The following is a 20,897-nucleotide window of genomic DNA, read 5'->3' as shown; positions in this document are numbered from 1 at the left end:
TATTATGCTCTTAAATTATATAAGTTTAATTGAATATTTTAATTGCAAATTTCACACTTGGCAATTGCCTGGGCTGGTTATCACTGAAAACCAGACAACTCATACTTTGTATTCATTCAAATATAATTAAAATAAGTTTTTCTTAAAATTCTCTGTAAGAGCCATACTTGGGATTACAGTTTTTATGAATTTACATAGCTAAAAACAAACAAAACAATACATGTGCTTTCTTATCGGTAGGGAAGAGGTTGGTTTGTAAGTGATGAGAAATCCCAAATAAAATGAACTTTAAACTAGTTAAAGTTGCATTCTCTGTCTTATAAAAAAAAATCCAGAAGTGTGCATTCCTGGGATCATAGGAAAGTTGTTATAAAGGCTCAGTTTCCTGGACTCCATTCAGTTTGTTCTCCACCATCCTCAGAACAGGGCCTCCACCTTATAGTCAGAACAGAGGAAAAGTAAGGGAGAACATTCTCCCTGCACTTTAAGGATTTTTCCTGGAGGTGCTTGGACTGCTGTGCTTTCATTTCGTTGGACAGAATTTAGTCACGTGACCAAGATCGCCAACCTGATTGGTCAGCATTCTTTGTTTGTATTCAATGGCTGGTGCATATTAGGTATTTACTTTCTAAGCTCTTGTGTTACTCTGAACTTTGGAATTACTGCAGTTGATTCCAACAGTAGTAACTTATTTCATTTACAGTTTTCACTTTAAAAAAGAGCTTTGATTCTATTTACCACTGGGATAGTGACTTGAGATTTTAGCCTGATACCCATTTTATTAAGCAAGATTTGAGGGCATTTTTGTGTTATGAGTGTGACATGCTATTAATTATCACTTCTGTTTGATAATAGAGATTTTAAAAATACCCTGTTTTTATAAACTTAGCCTAAACTAAGCATAAATCTTGGAATAACAGAAGAAATGCCACTGTAATGCCATTTCACAATTAAATTATATAAAATCTCATTACTAGAGTCATTAGCTAAATTAGCAAATTTGATTAGGAAATTTGGATGAATGCAAAGTTCAAATATGATGCCAAACCAGTGCTAATTAATTTCAGTTGGGAAATTCCAAAGACATAAATACCTTGGAAAAAAATTGAACATTAAAATATATAATATAAAAAATAAAATACATAATATTTTATCTCTCAGGAAAGAAATCTTAGTTTCTAAGTACCCGTATGTGTTAAAGGATAATCAAACAGAATGAAATTCAGAAAAAAAGCCTCAATTTAAAATGAACATGATGTTTTTGTTAGTAATTTGACCTTGGTGATTATAAATTATTTTGTGTACCATTGCTTGTAAGCATTAAGCTATCTGATTTATTTGGATTACTAAGAATTTTTGCCCAGGGAATAGCCAAACTGCTTATTACTGAAATATTCTCAATAATATAATCATAATTTAAGTTGCCTCAGCTTTTCAGTTTGCAAACTGCTTCCTACGTAGATTGTCATTTAGTTCCCATGAAGCTGTCATTGTTGCTATTGGTAGATCAAAATGCAATCCTCTGTAACTTTGATTTTTCATACACTTGGAAGCTTGATCTTCCTGGAACTCCACTCCATGCATGCTTGACTTCTCTAGGAATCTTACCTGACCTGTCATCTTGGAAAGATATCCCTTTTGTGGGTTCCCCAAACATTTGATGCTTAATTTACACTATACTGTGAAAGTTTACTTGTCTGTCTTCACCATGAGATAGTTCATTCAAAAACTATGTATTTATTGTTTGGTAATTTTTTTCTCAATGTGTAATATTTTGTAGGAGTACCACAAATTATGCTTTAGTGGAATCAGAAAAACAAAGAAAGCTACTATCCTATAGTATTTCCTTAGTTTTAAAGACACATGATTCTATGTAAAACCACATCCTGTGTTACCCACGTTCTGTGTAAACATCGGCTTAGTAACTGCAATCAGTATGTATTCTTGAAAAGTATACTTTTTAATCTGTTGATGTGCTTTATCAATACCAACCTTTGAATATGTCAGATTTCAATCATTTTTAAAGTCCTTTGTTAGAACCTGAGGCGAAGGGTAGCTTTACTCGAAGATATGTAGCTTTTTTGACAGTTCTGTATGAAGGGCAGTCTTCTACAAAGAGCCGCTGATGTTTTGTTTGGTTGTACTGACTGAGGTGGGGGAGGGCATGCTTTTTTTTTAATTTTTAGAAAAAAAATTTTTTTGCCAGTTAAAAGGAGAACAATCAGTGGGAATAATGATAGATTAGATTTTTATTAAAAAATAATTTATTCCCTGTAGTTTGCTTTCTTACATTTTCTAATCTTTACATAGTTTGTGTATGTGATTGTCAGGGACATGTGGACCTTATGTTCCCAAAAAATGTGTTGCCCTTAGTATATATGAAATGTTACATGTGGTTTCTTAACCTCAGCACTATTGACATTTTGTGTTTTGGGAGCTATCTTCTAACATGTTTACATATTCAGTGGTGTACCTGGTCTCTACCCAGTAGCATCCATTCCCTAGTGACAATCAGAATTGTCTCCAAAAGTTGTCCAGTGTCCCCTGGGGGCAAAATTGCCCCTGGTTGAGAAACAACTGGGCTAAAAAATGTTCCTCTTCTGTCTCTGTCAATATTTAGAATCAGCTGGGGATTTGTATGCCTTTTTACACTTAATGTTTGCATCTAATTCTGTCCAATCCACTGTTACCTTGGGTTTGACTGGTTTTCATTTATCAAGTGTCTAGATTATGGTGATTCTTTTAAATGGCATTTTAGACAAAGACAGGGTTGTTAGGGGAGCACTCTCACAGGATAAGAAATTCTGCGCACTCACTGGCCGTTCCTAGAATGTGTGATCAAACTCATGTGAAAAAAAAAAAGCAGAAAGGATTTGAAGGAGAGAATTTTATTGTTTCTTTCTTGAAGTAAAGTGGTCTCCTAGAATTTAAATTTGAGTGAACAGTACTTTGTATATCCAGATGTGTTGTCTTCCTTTGACTATGACAAGTATTTATGCTTTGTTTCCCCAATTTATATCCTTCTTCATTGGCTGCTTAATTTCAGTGACTGTGTTTCTGAAAGATAAATCACTGAAGGAGAAATATGAGAAGTAAAATATTTTTTTCTATTAAAAATACTATCATATAGCCAAGTACACACAGACGTATAAAAGTAATCCTGCTGCTTGTTATTTAGAGATCAGTAGCATTTTTTTAAATTTCTCCCCCAAAAGACACTTTAACTTCACATCAGTGTATATTATGGGTCAGTTTCCTTATTGTAAAGCAACTTCGCATAATATGAATACAATTTTTTTCTCATTAGATTCTGGCTTGAGAGTATATTAAAATGTGTTTTTGTTTTTAACATACATAGAAACCAGAAATGTTGTTGATATGATCAGCATGTAAACAAATTATGTCATCAATTTTAAACAGCTGTGGAAAAGGCTTTTCTGTGAAGGCTTTATTAAAATACAGCTCCTCCTTTGTACTTGGACTTCTGGGCTTGAATTGTAGCACAATTCGTGCTAGTTGTGTGCCCTTTGGTATGTTACTGAACTTTTTCTTGCCCCAGGTTCATTATCCGTGAAACGGGGCTAGTAATAATCACCTATTTCATAAGATTATTGATAAGTACAAATTAAGTTAGTATGTGTAAGTGTAAGGTAATATACGTAACATTGTAAGTGTCAAATACATTTAGCTACCGTCATCATCATCATTATCATCATCACCATAACTATTATGATGTGAAGGGTTTCTATCCCTCTATCAAATCTTCAGTAAAATGAAGAATGAATTCTATAAATGTGGAAAACAGCAGTAAGAGAAGCTTCATTGTTACAGCACCAGAATTGACCCCAGTTCATCCTGAACTGCCAAAATGACGTTTCATTCCTTTTCAGAGTATCAGTTCAAGTTTATGTTATATGAAATCTGGAGAGTTTGAGACCAAAGGAAATGTAGCCTAGTGTACATGTATCTAGAATTGAATTATCTTCTCTTTCTCTCTCTCTTTTTTTTTTTTTTCCTTTTAGAAAGAGCATGGAATTTAGTATCAGAGAAACTGTGTTCCAGTCCTGGCTTTGCCTCTTATTAACCATAAAACCTAGAGTTAGTCGGTGAATTCTCTGTGGATCACTCTTTCTTCCTGAAACCTTAGAGTGATGATGACACTTTTTACTGCTGGCTAACTGCTCCTTACCTTCAAGCCTCTGCCAATGTCACTTGGACTCTGAACCTCCCCTCATCCATTTCTGAGCTGGAGTGGTGTTGCTCCTCTGTCCTCTGTCATAGTAATTTTCTGCACCATTTATTTTCTTATTTGTCTTTCTCAATAGATTGTGCATCCACAGGCGAGTGCATTTGTCTGGTTCCTATTGCTGCATGCATACTAGGGCATAGTTGATGCTCAATTAAACCGTAAGCCATGAGAAATCAGTCACAATAGCCATCTAACTTGGACTCACTGCATTGCTAACTTTATTCAGATGATACAGGCAGAAGATGATGGTCTCTAACTCAAAGGGCCACTTGATAAATAATCCTGGAGACTTGGCTGCTGCATCCCTCAGTGTGACTTATTTCTTCCAAAGAATGGGACGGGCTGGACCGGACTGTCGAGGTGTGGCTCCCAAGCTATATTTTATGAGTTGGAGAATGATGGAACTGTAATACATCAGCACTGGGGAGCCCGTGAGGCTGAATACATCATTTTCAAGGTTTTTGGTCTTTAGGCATACTGTCAAAGATTCGTGCTCATGTCCTGTCCTTTCTGCCTGGCCTAGCAGCATATTGCCCTTTAGAAATGTAATTATGCGAGACTAATTAGTGGGCTATTGCTGTTATTTAGGTGGCAGAAAAGATAAAAAGGGCCATAAAAGTGAACCTTGAGGGGCAGAATAAAGAGCCTTAGAAGATAAGAGCTGGTAGGCTTTCAAGACTTTTTTAAACCTAGAATGGTGGGGATAAGTGAGAAGTCAAGAGTGATCACCAGGTTTCTGATTTTTCTCCTCTGATGCCTGAAGAGACTTTTTAAAATCTATTTCATGTATCTCTTTAGTTAATTTTGAGTGGGAGGAGGGTGGGGTGTAGCTCAGTGGTGGAGCACGTGCTTGGCCTGCACGAGGTCCTGGGTTCTATCCTCAGTGCCTCTGTTGAGGGAAAAGAAGAATTGCAGTGGGAGATACTGTTTTCAATTTTTGGATGGGTTGATTTTGAAATGCCAGTGAGCCCCTAGATTGAAGGGGCTCGGTAAGCTGCTGAATTTTCAACAGATCTGGATGTCAGGAGAGAAATTGCTATTTGAGAATTGACAACAGTCAACATATGAGCAGCAGGTACGCGTGCTGTCTTGTGGGGACAGTATTTACCAAGAAAAGGAGAAAAAGACAAAGTCCTGTGAGACGCCAGCTTCTTTTAAAGGAATATACACACTTTTCTTCATTCTCTGAAATATGGTCCCAGGGATAGAGAACTAGGGGAGACTTGTTTCCCCAGAAGTGGAGGAAATGTAGTTTCAGGAAGGAAGACGGGTTTAACAGTCAGAAGTGCTACAGTTGATTGGGTGGTTCGTACTATTTGGGGGTTTTGATAATTAGAGGAAATTTGATGATAACATTTCAGCAGAATTCCAAGAAAGAGCCTAAACTAGATTTAGGGGCAAATGAGATTTGAGTCATTGGACGTATGTACACAGGAACGTGATAAAGACAATTAAGGTTGTAGATAAGTTTCTGAAATGAGATGATGTATATGAGCTTAGGTCACTAGAGAGCATTTTGTCAAAATTATTTTTATAAAGCATATTATTCCTTATTTGTAAAGTGTGTGAGTATTCTCTTTATCAGTTTTACTTGCTTTTAAAGACAGTTGTATCTTTACGAATTAGAATTCCCTCCAGAGGGAACCGTATTTTGAAAAGACACATGCATCCCAATGTTCATAGCAGCACTATATACAATAGCCAAGGCATGGAAACAACCTAAATGTCCATCAACAGATGACTGGATAAAGACGCTGTGGTATATTTATATGATGGAATACTACTCAGCCATAAAAAGAATAAAATAATGCCATTTGCAGCAACACAGATGGACCTGGAGATCATCATTCTAAGTGAAGTAAGCCAGAAAGGAAAAGAATGCCACGTGATTATCACTCTATGTAGAATCTAAAAAAAAAAAGGCACAAATGAACTTATTTATAAAACAAAAATAGACTCACAGGCATAGAAAACAAACTTATGGTTACCAGGGAGGATAGGAGGGGAGGGATAAAGTGGGAGTTTGAGATTTTCAGATACTAACTACTATATATAAAATAGATAAACAAGATTTTTCTGTATAGCACAGGGAACTATATTCAATGTCTTGTAGTAACCTATAATGAAAAAGAATATGGAAATGAATATATGTATGTACATGTATGACTGAAACATTATGCTGTACACCAGAAATTGACACAACATTGTAAACTGCAATTAAAAAAAAAATTCACATGCTCTTGAATACTGCAGGAACCTTCATTCTCCCTTGTTCCCAGCAACTGAAAAGTGCATTTAATAGTGAAGCATATCAATTTCCTAATCAAATTGTTGCTCAGAAATGCTTATAGACATGTACATTTCTGTATACATGCTAGTGTTCATGAGTTTTGGAATGGTTTCATCTGTTCAAATGGCTCTTTTAACAAATATTAGGAATAATGAGGTGAATATGTGCTAATGACACAAGTGAGCAAACTTTAATTTACAAATGATTTACTTCATTATTTTTCAATCATGCCCATTAAATAATAAGCTGAGTATTTTTAAAATACTCTACAGAATGACAAGTTTTTGCCCATAGCCTTCTCATTTCACAAACCTGCATTTTACCAGCCTCTCGAAGGCCTTGGAAGCTGGCAAGTGGAATTTGCAATTTGAGGTTGATGACAGCAGTCCTCAGGCCCAAGAGAGGTGCCAAACGTCTGAAAGACATGTGCTGATTGTAAGAGAATAGTGATAGACCAGAAAGCCCTCCATGATTGCTTTTGGAACTTAGTCCAATTTCTTGACACTGCATTTTCATAGCTATGATTATAATTCTCATTGAGGTCAGGAGGGCAGGGCTTGGAAATGCTGGAATAATCCACATGGTCCCTCACTGCCAAAGGAACCTCCTGGAGAGGCCCGTGGAGTCTGAGGGTTCGTAGACAAAAGCGTATCTCAAAACAGTGAACTGAAATTTGCCCAGTGTTCTGAAATTCAAAGCTTATTTGACCAAATCCAACTAATAAGGAAATAATATGGATGATTTTCCGTCTTTGTTCCCTGATGTCATCTGATTAGATTCTGTCTCTCTTTATTTTACTGACTCAGATTGCCTTTTGCCTTTTGGGCAGTCATGGGCCAGTATTTCTCAAGCCATATGGCTAGTAAGAGAGGCATCTCATGTTAATTTTATATATATATATGTATATGTATATATATCTCACAGCCTTAGACAAGTTTCCTTTCTGAAATGATGAAAAACTGTGTGTGTTCCAAGGAGAAATCCAGGTGGTGTGTAATTCTAGTGGGAGGGAAAAGACTTCTGGAAAGGGGAAAGTTCAGTGGGGGAAGTAAAGGGCTTTTTGAAAATACTTTTTAATACTTTCTAATGCAACGTAAATGCAACTGATACCTCTCTGGTATTTTCTCTCCTGAGGAATCATTTCCTTCTATTTAGAATTTATTTTTATAGTACTAGGTCATTTTTATGGCCCTGCTAACCATTTTTATTTTTGAAATATAAAATAAAAATCTGTGGTTTTATGTCTAGTAATACAGTCCTGTCTCCAAATTTCTATTTTCCTCATGCAGAGGGTTACTCCTGCAGGAGAACAGCAGGTTTGCAGAAGCACTGCATTATTACAAATTGGCGATCGGGAGCAGGCCTACCCTGGCTTGTAAGTAATAGTCAAATCGTTTTAAAATATCTCTTTCTTTCTCCGTAAAAATGGTGACCTACAACCTCACAGATTAAAAAACATGGTATTTCTGTTTCTGAACACTTGCTGATCAAATTATGAGCCCTTAACAATGACATCTCTCTCAATTTTAATGTTTTGACATCTGTTTACCATTCTAAGATACTAAAATAAATACAACTTGTTCATCTAAATTTTAAGCTCATGGTGTTCTGAGCTCCTTCAAGGCAGAGACTAAAACATGTATTTTTCAGTAACACCTCTACTTTTTGCTATATTGTTGTTCTTTTGTATATTTGTTCCTGAGGTATTTATTTCTTGGTTTTCTTTTAAAATCAGAAGTCATACATAGAAACTAAATTGAAGTAAAGAGAGCTTTATTGTTTCTACAGTGGACATCATCTTCTTACACCAATATTTCCACTTTTCCCCCTCAGCTGCATATTTAAACACCGGAATTATTCTTATGAACCAAGGAAAGACAGAAGAAGCCCGACGCACATTCCTAAAGTGTTCTGAGATCCCAGACGAAAACCTGAAGGACCCGCATGCGCATAAGAGCTCGGTGACCAGCTGTCTTTACAACCTGGGGAAGCTCTACCATGAGCAGGGACACTATGAGGTTAGGCTGAAACCTCTCTCTCTGCCCTATTCCTTCCCATTGCTCTGATCCCATCTCAATGTTTCCTACCTATGATCTCATTGTAGGGACACTATGATCCTTTAAGAAGCTAATCGATGTTTTCATTAAAAGAGTTTCATGGTGCCATTCTTTTGAAGAATTCTGCTAAACAAAACTTAACAGATCTTTACTATGAATTCATCAGAGTAATTGCGACTCCTTCTGAAAGGGAAATAACATGCATTGCTTCTCAAGCTTATTAGCTTACTGTCTCCTTGATTTCTTTTTTTTATGACACATTTCAAGACACATTCTTATTGTTACCTATATCTGTTGTTTGATGTTAAAAAATACATTTTTGTACTCTATTAAGAAAGTGATTTGATGTTGAATCCTACCCCTTTAATTCTTTTTAAAATCCTATTGCAATGAAAAGTAATTTTATTGTTTTTTTTTTAATTGGGAAGAGAGAAAAAGTGATGGGGATAGGCTCATGTACAGGAAGTTGTGTGTTTTGCCCAGTCCCACCCACCCTCTCTCCCGCTAAGTCTGCCTGCACGTTCATGGGTTTCTTCTCTCATTCCTCTGCTGCCTCTCTCAGACCACACGCCCTTTTACTCTTACACAATGTATCAAGACTGCAATATAAAGATAAAGATACTACTTTAAAAATAATTGCATTTAATAATCTCAGTCGGTCTCAGTAGCTAGACGAGGGGTTAGCTGATATTTTATTTAGATCCTCTTTGATTGCCTGATTCGAAGTAACTATGAATTTAAATGACTCTGGGTGAATTTTTCTAGTTATTTTTATTCCATAATCTGTGTGAACTGAAAAATTTATAGCAAAGGAAAAGAGCATTGGTAGCATTCGACTCCTTGTTAAACTAATTTTATATGACCTTCTTCACTGATCGGGTTGAATATTTTTATTCATGAAATTGAGGTAATAGGGTATCAGAGGACAGCTCAGTTATTTTACTCTAAATGAACCACTGAGAAAGAGCAATGGGAGAGTTTAATTTTGCAAGGATGTTATTATTTTATTTCCAGCGAAAATCCCTGTACTCTTTTTCTGTTTCTTAAATTAGGATGCTCTGAGTGTGTACAAGGAAGCAATTCAGAAAATGCCAAGGCAGTTTGCCCCCCAAAGCTTGTACAACATGATGGGTAAGTAAAGCAGTCATATTTTAAATGATGTTTCAGGGACCTGTGGAGAAATTAAAACCAGTGCTTCTGTTAAATGTAATTCTAATAAATCATATTGTTAAGCGTCACTTAAAAAAAAAAAACAAAACCCTGTTCACAGTTGGGTGTCACATTTGAATTTTCACAAAGCACCCTTATTCTGATGCTAATAAACGTGTTAACATAGGGATTCTCAACAAATTGGTCAGGTCCCAGAGTTGTTGCTGAGGGGTTCATAAACCCATGTGGGTATTTAGTATTAGCTAAACTCTAGAGATTGAAAATGATGAATAAAAAAGACATAGATTTTAATGAATTCATCAAATGCACAATAATTTTTGATTATGCTATTTCCTTAATCAGAATATTCCTAAAAGTGGCTATGCTATGATGTAGAGATTCATTAAAATTTATTTTTATTGAAGTATAGTTGATTTACAGTTTTGTGTTAGTTTCAGGTGTACAGCAAAGTGATTCAGTTATACATATACAAATATATTCCTTTTTAGCTGCTTTTCCATTATATGTTATTACAAGATACTGAATATAGTTCCCCGTGCTATACGGTAGTTCCTTGTTTATCTATTTTATATATAATAGTGTGTGTATGTTAATCCCAAACTTCTAATTTATCCCTCCTTGCCGCCCCTTTCCCTTTGGTAACCATAGTTTGTTTTCTATGTCTGTAAATCTGTTTCCGGTTTGTAAATAAATTCGTTTGTATCATTTTTTTTAAGATTCCATATATAGCTGATGTTCTGAGATATATGATTTCTGATGCTTATTAAAGATGAGATTAACTGAGCCAACTGTATGGTTTTCCTTGGTAAAGACTTGGATCGCCAGAGGCTTTTTTCAGAGTATTATTTTAGAGTAAAAATAATACTGTGAAGAATGTACATATTCTACTATGATTATTCCCTTTTCTATGTGGAAAAATTCGCTTAATTCTCTTATTTGTCAGAAAATATGTAAGGTAGTGTATGGATTTTTCTAGGTACAAGGGGTCAAGAATTAGAATTCCTAGCAGAATAATCTACCCGTCCCCTGCTGTTACGGAAACGACAGGCCAGTCAAGAAACAAGCACCACTCGGAGGGTTGGAGTACTCAGATGTATTACGCCGGCGGGCTCAGAGGGGCTTCTGCTCCGAAGCTCTGAGCACCTCCAAGACGTGTGCATGAGGTTTTATAGGGTAAAGTACAACTTGGGGTATTCGGCCAGTAGGCATGGAACAGCTTTAGCAGCAGCATCATCACAAAAGTGGAGGCAGGGAGGCAGCAAACCAACATTCCAAAGCCAGATATGTATCTTTGAAAACCCAGCTGGCTAGCAAAAAACATGAACAGCAAACCAACGCTAATTAACCTAGATTTACAAGTTAGTCTAGCAGAACTCAGATCAGTATTCCAATACTTAGACTTGTGAGTTATCTTGTTAGACCAGCCCAGCCTCTCCTTCACATTCCTAGACTTATGAGTTATCTTGTCAGACCAGCCCGGTTTTTCTTCACACTGCAATTGATCTGTGATTGCCTTTTAATAAATTGTTACGACAGCTAATTGATGATGACACCACTGAAAACTGCCTATTCAGTATGTGACTCTTGAAAAGAATCCCTAAAGTTTAACCTGTTCTGCTGATGATTAATTTTGCTGTTTCCTGATAAGAGAGAGAAGAGAAAGGGTTGTTTTGTCCTCAAATATTTCTTTTTCACCAAAACACAAAGTGCAAACTCAGATTTTCCTTACACTTTCATTAAACTTGGTGAAGTTGTTTAATATTTCTAGGCCTCCCTTATGCATATAAACTAAATGTGACTACAAGATCTCTAGGATTATTTTCTGCTTCTGTGTTCAGTGATTTGAGAAATTTGATAGTAGCTGTATAGCTTTCGAGTACACACAGAAAATCCCAGATCCTCCCAAACTGGAAAATATACGCCTAGCAAGTACACTCATTTTCTCTTTTTCCTAAAAGAGAGAAAATTTAGAAATAGTTTAAAAAGAGTGAGGCACCAGTCAGTAAATAGGGGGGAAAAGAAACAAAAAACCTGGAAGAGGTTCATAGATTCACTGCTTGTCGCTGGGAATCCCGCCGCCAGTTAGCCTGGGCGGCAGAGAAGTGATTTAATGCTTATGTTAAAGAGGACCCTGGAGTACTTTTAGTTGCTGTTTCCTTTTCTCTTTGGTATAATTTCTAAAGGGTAAAATCTAGCTTTCCTAAATGTACTTTTGCCCTTAAAGTCTTATGAATTAAAACAGCCCCTTTTACTGTCTAACATTTTACCATCAGTCTGTCCACCCAGGTGAAATATACATGTTGATAAAGCGAGTGCCTCGAGTATGTGGATTTATCCATTGAATTAACTTTTCTGGGTTAATGGTTTTTCATGTCAAAATGAATATTGAAGGAATTGTTTTCTCTTAATTTTTGTCTAAGGAGGCACAGTGGTTTTCGTTTATAATTTTATTTTTTATGTTAATACTTGGGAAGGACTTTTTCTCAATTTTCCACAATTATCAAATAAAATATCTTTTTTTTTTAAATTAGGAAAGGACTCAGATCCTTGGCAGCAGACTGCATATGGCATCTTTATTGTTAATAGGAAATGTGGTATTCACGATAGTTAATGATTTCAGAAAATTCATTCAATTATTTTATGTAAATAAATTCGATTGAAAATTCAGCTGGTGCCTTGGGATCTGTGTCTCATATGGTTACACAGACGCTCAGCCTATACAGGCGGCAAGAGGTAAATGTGTCCCTAGGTTATTAGTGCTGAGTCCTTTGTCTTATTTTCCATTATAGAAGGAGGGAGTCGCTTTGCCCAGACTCTGAAAAGCACTCTGACAGTTTGTGAGGGGAGAATCCCAATGTAATTTACAATTCCAGATTTCTCCCATAATTATGGTGACTGCCTTCTGTTTAATTTTATGTGAAGGTCTGTCAGCTGACCAGGTTTTGTCATTTCAGTTGTTCATGAAAACTATAATTTTCTCTGAGGGTGAGTTCACCTCCTAATCAAATGGGTGAAATCCTCTGAGTGTTTGCTTTAACTCCTAGTACATTTTGATTAGCCTCCATTTGACAAGGGGGAAAAAATGGCCCCGGAGATAAGCTGCGCTATCAGTTCATCAGTTTCATTAACCTGTCAGCATGTGCTGATTATCCTATCAAGTTTATCAACAGCCTTGAATGTGTTTTCTAATTCTCACATTTGCATATTATTGGTGCCCTTTAGGGATCAGTGATGGATTATAATGTCTGGCGGGATTTAGGCTGCAAGTACTCATTTTTCTCATGGCTCATTTGTTTACCCCTTTAAGACCACTGCCCCCAAGCACTTGTATGCATATATGCAAACATAATTTTTTTCAGCCTTTTTTTCTTTTATTTGGAGGTTAGGAAAAATAAAGGAATACATATGAAAAAATAGTTAAATTTGAATGTTATTGTTAGTCTGATATCTCAGTTCATTGAAGCTGCTTTTTAAAAAGCCACTCCGGTCCTTTGCGTTTTCTCTTCCCTTGAACACTTTATGAAAAATGTATCACTCTATGCTGCATACCAGTAGTTAGCTTATCCTGAACATCAAATGAGACTATTTTTCGCATTTGTATATTAATTAATAGCAAATAATAAGTGTGATTAATTGATGACCCAACTTAAATTTTTCTGTATTTTATCGTAAGACTATTAATTTTTATTGTGGTAGTTTATAAGTACACTTAAAAGCTATTTAAAAGTATATTCTCATTCTTCTCTGATTTCATAGGATCAAGATGATTGAGTAACAATAACTGAGGAGTATCAGCCCATCCAAAACTGTGAATTACAAGCATATACAAATAATACTTTAAAAGATACTAAATATTATTTTACAAATAAAAATTAAACCTTCAGCTAGGTGGCAGTTGTAATTAGCAAGGTATAAGAATATATTAAATATTAGCAGACCAAATCACAAAATAACTGTTAAAATTGCTCCTAGCCAGTTATGTGACTTTATTTCTGTGGACCTCAATTTCCTTTTGAGTGAAGGGATTGGATTAAATGGGTACTCAGTACAGTGTGAAGTCAGATAGCCCAGGTTCAAATTACGGCTTTGACACTTAATAGCTGAGTGACCTTGGGCAGATTACTTAAATGAAAGCCTCAGATTCCCCATCCATAAGGTGCCTGTAATGGTAGTGTCAGTTTGAGGATTGAGATAGTGAAGATAAAGTGTACTGGACCAAATTTCCAACCTAGTAAGTGTTTCATAATATTACCTTCCATTTTAACCATCTTTTCTGTGGACTTTAAAAGTCACTTACTGTATTCTCTGGCAGTTCTTTTTGTATTTATCAATGTAAATATTATTTCTCTGTAGCTAAGATTTTGACACAGTGATGGCCTTGGAGTCACCAACATTTAACAGGGATTCTATTTAGTTCTGTCCTTTCTAGAATTGCTGTATTTTTACTCAAAGTCCATTTCCCCTTGTTTCTCAACAACCAGAGTCAAAATTCTCCTTTTGTTAGTAACTACATTAACCAGAAGTGAAACCGCATACTCGTTAACTTAATTCTATTAATAGAGTATGCCATCTAAATTAAAACTGTCATATTCAGTTTTGAGTTTCTTCTCTTTTTCCTTTCATGACATGTTTTTTCCCCTAGACTTAGTCAAAATTATTCTTTATTCTGACACCTATTGTAGGCTTTGATTGAATCTCAATTTCTCCTCTGTTCTCAAATTCTAAGTGACAGAATCATGGAATGTTAGAGATGGAAGATTGGTATCTTTAAAATCCTCCTAACGTAGTCTTTTATTTTACAAGCTAGAAATTAACACCCGAAGAGTTAGGATGATCTGCTTAGGATTACTGTTTGGTTAGAACCAGCAGCGTAGTTTACTGATTTACATTCAAATGCTTTTTTCATTTAGCCTTTCTGTGTTGCCAAAACTGGCACATTCTTTACTATGTCAATATAGCTTATCTTTACCCATTAAAACCCAGCAATATCTATATCTATGGATACAGGTAAATAGATATATGGATATAGTTCTTATAAAACACCTACAAAATTGTGGCTTTAGCGCAGATGCCTGAAATATGCAGGATATTAAGAGGTAGAATAATTTTTAACCACCCTCAGTTTTTCTCTTTTTTTCTCTCTAATTGTTTATTTCCCTGAGTAGGTATACTTAAGCATTGCTTTTGAATAATCCTAAGAGATTATGGCAAACCAAATTAGGCTGTAACTTTTAATTTTACCAATTTGAGCCCTTCCAATCCCAAAGGTCATTTTAAGTGTATTTACTGTTTAACATAAAATTAGTTGGCTTTCTCAATGCAAAGTGATTGTTGGGTTTAATTATATAAGCAGTTTAGGCCATTTCACCTTGGTAATATATCTTGAGAACAAAAGGGCATGATGCATTCATGGAGGAACAGAATCCTGAGTTACTGCCTTGTCCTTGGAACCTATAATCACTATGTTTAGAATAACCTCTGTGTGCAAAAAAAAAAAAAAAAACAACTTCAGTCACAAATCCTGAGTTGGGGGGTTATAGAGGTGGTAGTGGATGAAATGGAAGCAGTCCATATGGTTCCTGCTCTCATGGAACTTTCCAGGTGATTTCATAGTTGATCTAGAGCTCTTTACTATCTTTCCTTAATAAGTAAATGCCTATGAGTAAATGGATAATTATATTATTCTAGCCTCAAGAATATTTTGTTTATAACTATGTAGGCTATGCTATGTTGACTGGACCAAAGAAACCAAACAAAAAGAAAAATATCAAGCCTTTTTTTTCCCTAATATGACACTAGTGCCAACAGTTGTATACATATTCTTATTTTCTTGTCCTTTAAAAAAATGTGTTTATGTTGGATGACATGCTTTTGTATGTTAGGGAGAGATTACACTCTTCTTCCAGGGGAATTGCATGATAACAATTATTGCTGTTTATTACCTCATTTGCCTTTATTTTGATCTTACTCTTTTGGTTCTCTTATTCCCAGTAATTCCTGTATTTTTTTATACACATCCCTGTTATTTATGAAATCCCAGGTCAGTATTAGAAAATATATTTTCCTCCACAAATCTGCAGCTAACAAATCTTTTGTTTACATGGGTTTAAAATTGAAAAGATGCTTTTTCCTCACATTCTTTCCTAAGAAGGGAGGAATATTTTTTTTTTCCTACCTTTATAAAGAACATGACTCCTCCTGACACAGGCGTAGACCCACAAATTCCTGGGAGGAGCTTATTAAAAACGATGACCAAACAGAACTGGGGGACAGCAGACTTTATTTAACACCAGTCTATGTGCCTGACTTCGGAAATCACCTCAATGTGACATCTCACCTCAAAGAAGGAGACCTTATATAGAGGAGCCCCCCATTCCCCCACCAGGCAAAAGCTGCACCTCAGTCTTCTGCATCATCAAACTGTCCCATTTCAAAGAGCATCCTGGAAACAGGAGTGAAGGGGTACCCGACAATTTAAGTCATCTATCAAAAGGGCAGAATCTTTTAACTTTCAGTTTTGTTCAAACAGCCCTTTAATTATGAAATTAAATGAAGAATTAATTTCATTGAACTAGTCAGAATAAGAATGGTGAAAGAGCCAATACATGGGAAACACGATGAATTTATTAGAGCAATTTTGGGAGTAAAACACTTGCCCAAATTTTAGAACTGTATTTTTGAGAAAGAAACTTGTGAAATGAAGAAGTTGTGTCATAAACGGCTACCAGTGATCTTTAGATTCTGTACTCTTACTTAGGTGCGAAGAACTGACAAGCAAGCTGTCAAATGCAGCTCCTGAAAACAAGATGCAAAAATTCCCCCTTGTAAATTTATCCTTACTCTACTTGAAGGATGTACACCATATGCTGAGTTCAGTTAGTAGAAGGGCTATTAAAAAAGTCTGTTTTTCTCTCAGCCTTCTGGGTTTTTAGCTGAATCATTTATTTTCATTGGATAATTCTAGTGAGTGTGTTTATGTGTGTGTGTTTACCTCACTTTGTTCCAGAATATATTTAGAATAGAAATATTCAGAGTAAATTTTTGACAGGATGGTTCACATGCTGAATATTTTCTTCTCTGACTGCTGGTTCTTAAGTGGATTGCTCAAGGCATTTAGCATGCCGACTGTGAAAGAGATGGTTTTTAACTGTGTGAGATTTGAACTTCACATCTTTCAAGTGTGGAAGCATTAACACTCCAGTAGTGTTAAGCTTTTTATACCACCTGCTTCCCCTATTTTGAGTTCTGGTGATTTTCCTATGATTGCTTCCATTGGCACTGTTGAAAATCAGTGAGTCAGCTCTTCCCATATGATATGACCATATAACTAGCTTAGCCATTGATCTGTATTTCCCCCAAAAGAATATTATTCTAATTTTTAAGATAAATCTATTCATTGCACTTTTATTTTTTCCATCGTCAGAAAGGACAAGACCAGGAGGAAGGAGAAGACCAGTGCCAGGTGTGTAGTTTACCAGTCCAGAAAAGTGAAACATACATTTGAGAAATTGTAGAAATTCACTTTATAAGATATGGAGCCAGTAAGATAAGGCAATCACAAGCTTTTGGCTGTGTGTCACAGAGAAGAAATATATAAAATGTATGTACAAAATTTGCTCCTAAAAATTCGTTTGTTGTTATAACACCACAGAGGTTTTTTTTTTTTTTTTTTGACCATTCACGCTTGATATAAATTCTACCTTATATACTGTGGTTACAAACATTAATTTGCTAGGCATTAGTCTCTACACTACAAAGGCCAGCCTCCAGTTTAGCTGCATTAAATAGGTAATATATTTTGTTTAAAGTTTCAATTAAACTCAGGACCAGAAGATATATGGTCCCTATGGGGAGGTTGAATACTTTCATGCCAATTCTAAGGTTGCCTAAGGATCATGCCTGGGTCTAGATGTCGCTTGCTTTCCTGGAAATATGATATGAGACAGCTGATTATATTTCACTGCTATTAAAATCACACAAGCCCACCTGTTACATTAATTCTTACTTGTGCCAGTTTAGTGGTGAAGGAAAAGATCGAAGCTTAAAAACTTTATGTTTAAATTGAGTTATACGGAAATGAATATACTCAAATTAATACCTAATTATATTCTTATTTTCCGACTCCCAAATAGTTTCAATATGTTCTACTTGAAAAATATATTTTCGGAGGGTTCAGTAGAAATAAATGAGAAAAAATGTGTATTTTACTCTTTTATTGGGCACTATCTGTGGGGTGAATCTTTTACTCAGTAGTAAATATGGGTTGGGTTCTTCTTAGAAAATAAAAGTGATTTCATGTTAGACTTGGAAAACTAACTAAATTTCAAATTCTGGCATTCTTCAAACATGCCAGTTTTGATGGCATTGAGATGAACATAATCATGAGGAAGCTGAAAATCTTGTATGAAGGATACAATCTTGAAAGTCAGTGTCAAGGAAACAGTAAGTCATTGCACATATTTAGAATAGGCAAGTGGTATGTACTTTATTCTGTGTGTATTTATATCTGTTTCTCCTAATAGGTAGAGAAAGGCTGTTTTCTACATGAAAATCTCATTTAACTCCTCAGTGAACTGTTACTTAGTTTTGATTTATTTACACTGATAGAAACTGTTGTCATATTCAAATTGAATAAAGCATTAAACCAGAGCATGTAAAATTTGATTCCAGATTGCAAGTCTGTTTTGCCAAAATGTAAATTATAAGCACGGGTTTTGTGAGCTCTTGGAGAATCTTATTTTTACATTATTTATTAAAAATAGGATGAATTTTAAAATTTCTGATGTATCTTAGTAATTAACATCAACAAAAAATTTATACTATAAAATAAATTATTCACTACATATTATAGAGACATATTGATTGATCCAGGAGTACATGTGGAATGTGTTCCTAAGAAGACGTATATAAAACTGAAAATGCTTTTATTATACTATTCTGATATTTTCCTGCAAATATTTACATCGTATTTCTCAGAATACTGTTATTTTCATTAATTCTTTCCAAGCTAGTATGACATTTACTCATTCTTTTTTCTTTTCTCTGGTGTAAACTTTGTTTTTTTCTAAGCACAATTTAGCACCTCCTTGAATATATTTCTAGGATTCCCTGAATGTTTCAGTTGTATTAAGCCATTTTATTTATTCCACTGTAATTCTCTTGAAGGACTGTACTATATTTTGGGGAAGAGGATCAACATCTCCAACATGTACATGGACACACACATATTCTCACTTTCTCTTTTTTTGGAAAATTCTGAACATTTTATGGGATTGGCTGAAACATTTGTTGATTGATTATTTTTAGTGATTTATTTCCTTGAAAACATTGAGGAAGTTGATTTACCTAGACAATCTCAGGATCCCCAGTTGCAAAAAGAGAGATATTGGCACAGGCTCCTGGCTATTTTCCAAGTTAAATTTCAATGGCACATCAGATGTTTCTGGTGTCTAACCTCACAGTAGCTATTAGGAACCTTTTTAACTTTCACTGGTTTAATCTCTTTCTTCGTGATTAGTTTTTACTTACTGAAATATATTCATTTCCTCCCCCCCCCCCAGCTGTGTTTCATCTCTGCTTTAAAACTACCCTTTCTGGCTTCAAGGGTTTCCCCTTAAATTTGATGCTGTAGAGCTCACTGAAGAGTTACATACTGAACTTTTTCACAGCCCTCACTTTAAGACTTGGATTATATTTCATTTACTTTCAATCACTCCACCCCAAAGAAGGAAGTTATACTTGTTAAAATCTGTTGTCAGATACTAAATAGCCTCTCTAATTTCTAGAATCATTTAAATTTTTTCTCTGTCTTTTCCTGCTCTGTACACTAGCTCTTAAGGATTTCCAATCAGGACTAATATGTCTAAGGCCACTGGACTGTGTTATTTTTATAAGAATAAGATAAGGCTGAGGGAAAGATTAGGATGGAAATGCAAAGACTCACAAAATTCAACAGCCAATAGTTAGAGCAAGTTTACAACATGAAGAAAGAGAAAGAAAGCCAGACTCCCTAATGTTTCCATGTTAATGCCAACCCTGTGAAGTAAAAAGTGAGAATTAAAATCACAGCAAGTTAAACTTTTGACATAATAGGCTCCCAATGTTCTGTGGTTCTGTCAGACCATAGATTCTGGAAAAAGGGAGTTACTTGGGAATTTCTCTTCAGTGACATTCTTGGGTAAAAATGTAACATCTAAATCCAAGTTGATGCATCAGGTGATCAGTTATTTATCAGATATTTATCAAGACTCTTTGGAGCCAGGGGCTTGGAGGACACATAAAGAGATGAAGGGTTTTGTTCCTAGCTTTGCACATCTCATAGTCTGGTTGAAGGTCAATTGGCGAGGTAGGTCCTATTGGTACATTAAAGAGACGGGGAGAGTAGAAGTTTGAATGAATGAAGGATTGAGTTCTAATCTTGTGTAGGAAGACTCAGTTTTGTAAAATTTCCCTTAAATTGATTCTGGATTATAATTCAGTCACAATAAACCATCTCAAAAATAATTTTATCAAAAATTTGACAAAAATGACTCTAAAGTTTATCTGGTAGATGTAAAGGAAAATAGAGCTGAAAAGTTTTAGAGAAGAATAATGGATGAGACTTGCTCTACTTGATACTAAACATATTAGAAGAAGCTACAGCAGTTACCAGCAGTGTTGTCCTGATCTAAAGCCAAATTAATCAGTCAGTTAATTAAAATATATTTATTTCATTTTTAAATTATATGCAAAATTAGTTCATAAGGAAAGAATTAAAAGTAACATAAAAAATAATCATAACAAACTTGACGATGAGTAAAATGCTCATTTGCAGATCCTATTTGTAACTACTATATGTAAAATAAACAACAAGTTCCCACAGTATAGCACGAGGAGCTGTATTCAATACCTTGGAGTAACCTAAAATGAAAAAATATGAAAAGGAATATGTGTGTGTGTGTGTGTGTGTATCTGAATCACTGTGCTGTAAACCAGAAATTAACACAACATCGTAAACCGACTATACTTCAATTAAAAAATGAAAGAAAGAAAGAAAAATGACCAACACAGAAAACCACTAAGTATAAAAACCACCCAAATAAACCTGATGTCTTAAATGGAAAATAAGCATTTCCAAAAAATGCAATGATTT

General features: G+C 35.2%; 1 protein-coding gene across 12 annotated transcripts in view; it reads left to right on the top strand.

The window, feature by feature from the left end:
• The window catches only part of TMTC2 (transmembrane O-mannosyltransferase targeting cadherins 2), a 410,658-nt gene that overhangs the window by 262,267 nt on the left and 127,494 nt on the right, over positions 1-20,897 (top strand). For all 12 annotated transcript variants that reach the window (XR_012078575.1, XR_012078576.1, XM_072973321.1 and 9 more), the window contains 3 exons: positions 7,829-7,914; positions 8,373-8,557; positions 9,649-9,727. Coding sequence is in view for 10 of the 12 variants with exons in the window: in XM_072973321.1 (XP_072829422.1) it covers positions 7,829-7,914; positions 8,373-8,557; positions 9,649-9,727 (350 nt within the window). In the remaining 2 variants the exon portion in view is untranslated. The remainder of the gene's footprint in view (positions 1-7,828; positions 7,915-8,372; positions 8,558-9,648; positions 9,728-20,897) is intronic.

This window comes from Vicugna pacos, chromosome 12, assembly GCF_048564905.1.
Source record: "Vicugna pacos chromosome 12, VicPac4, whole genome shotgun sequence".
Taxonomy (NCBI): domain Eukaryota; kingdom Metazoa; phylum Chordata; class Mammalia; order Artiodactyla; family Camelidae; genus Vicugna; species Vicugna pacos.
Note: the sequence above shows the minus strand (reverse complement) of the source record. Positions and strands in the feature narration are given on the sequence as shown.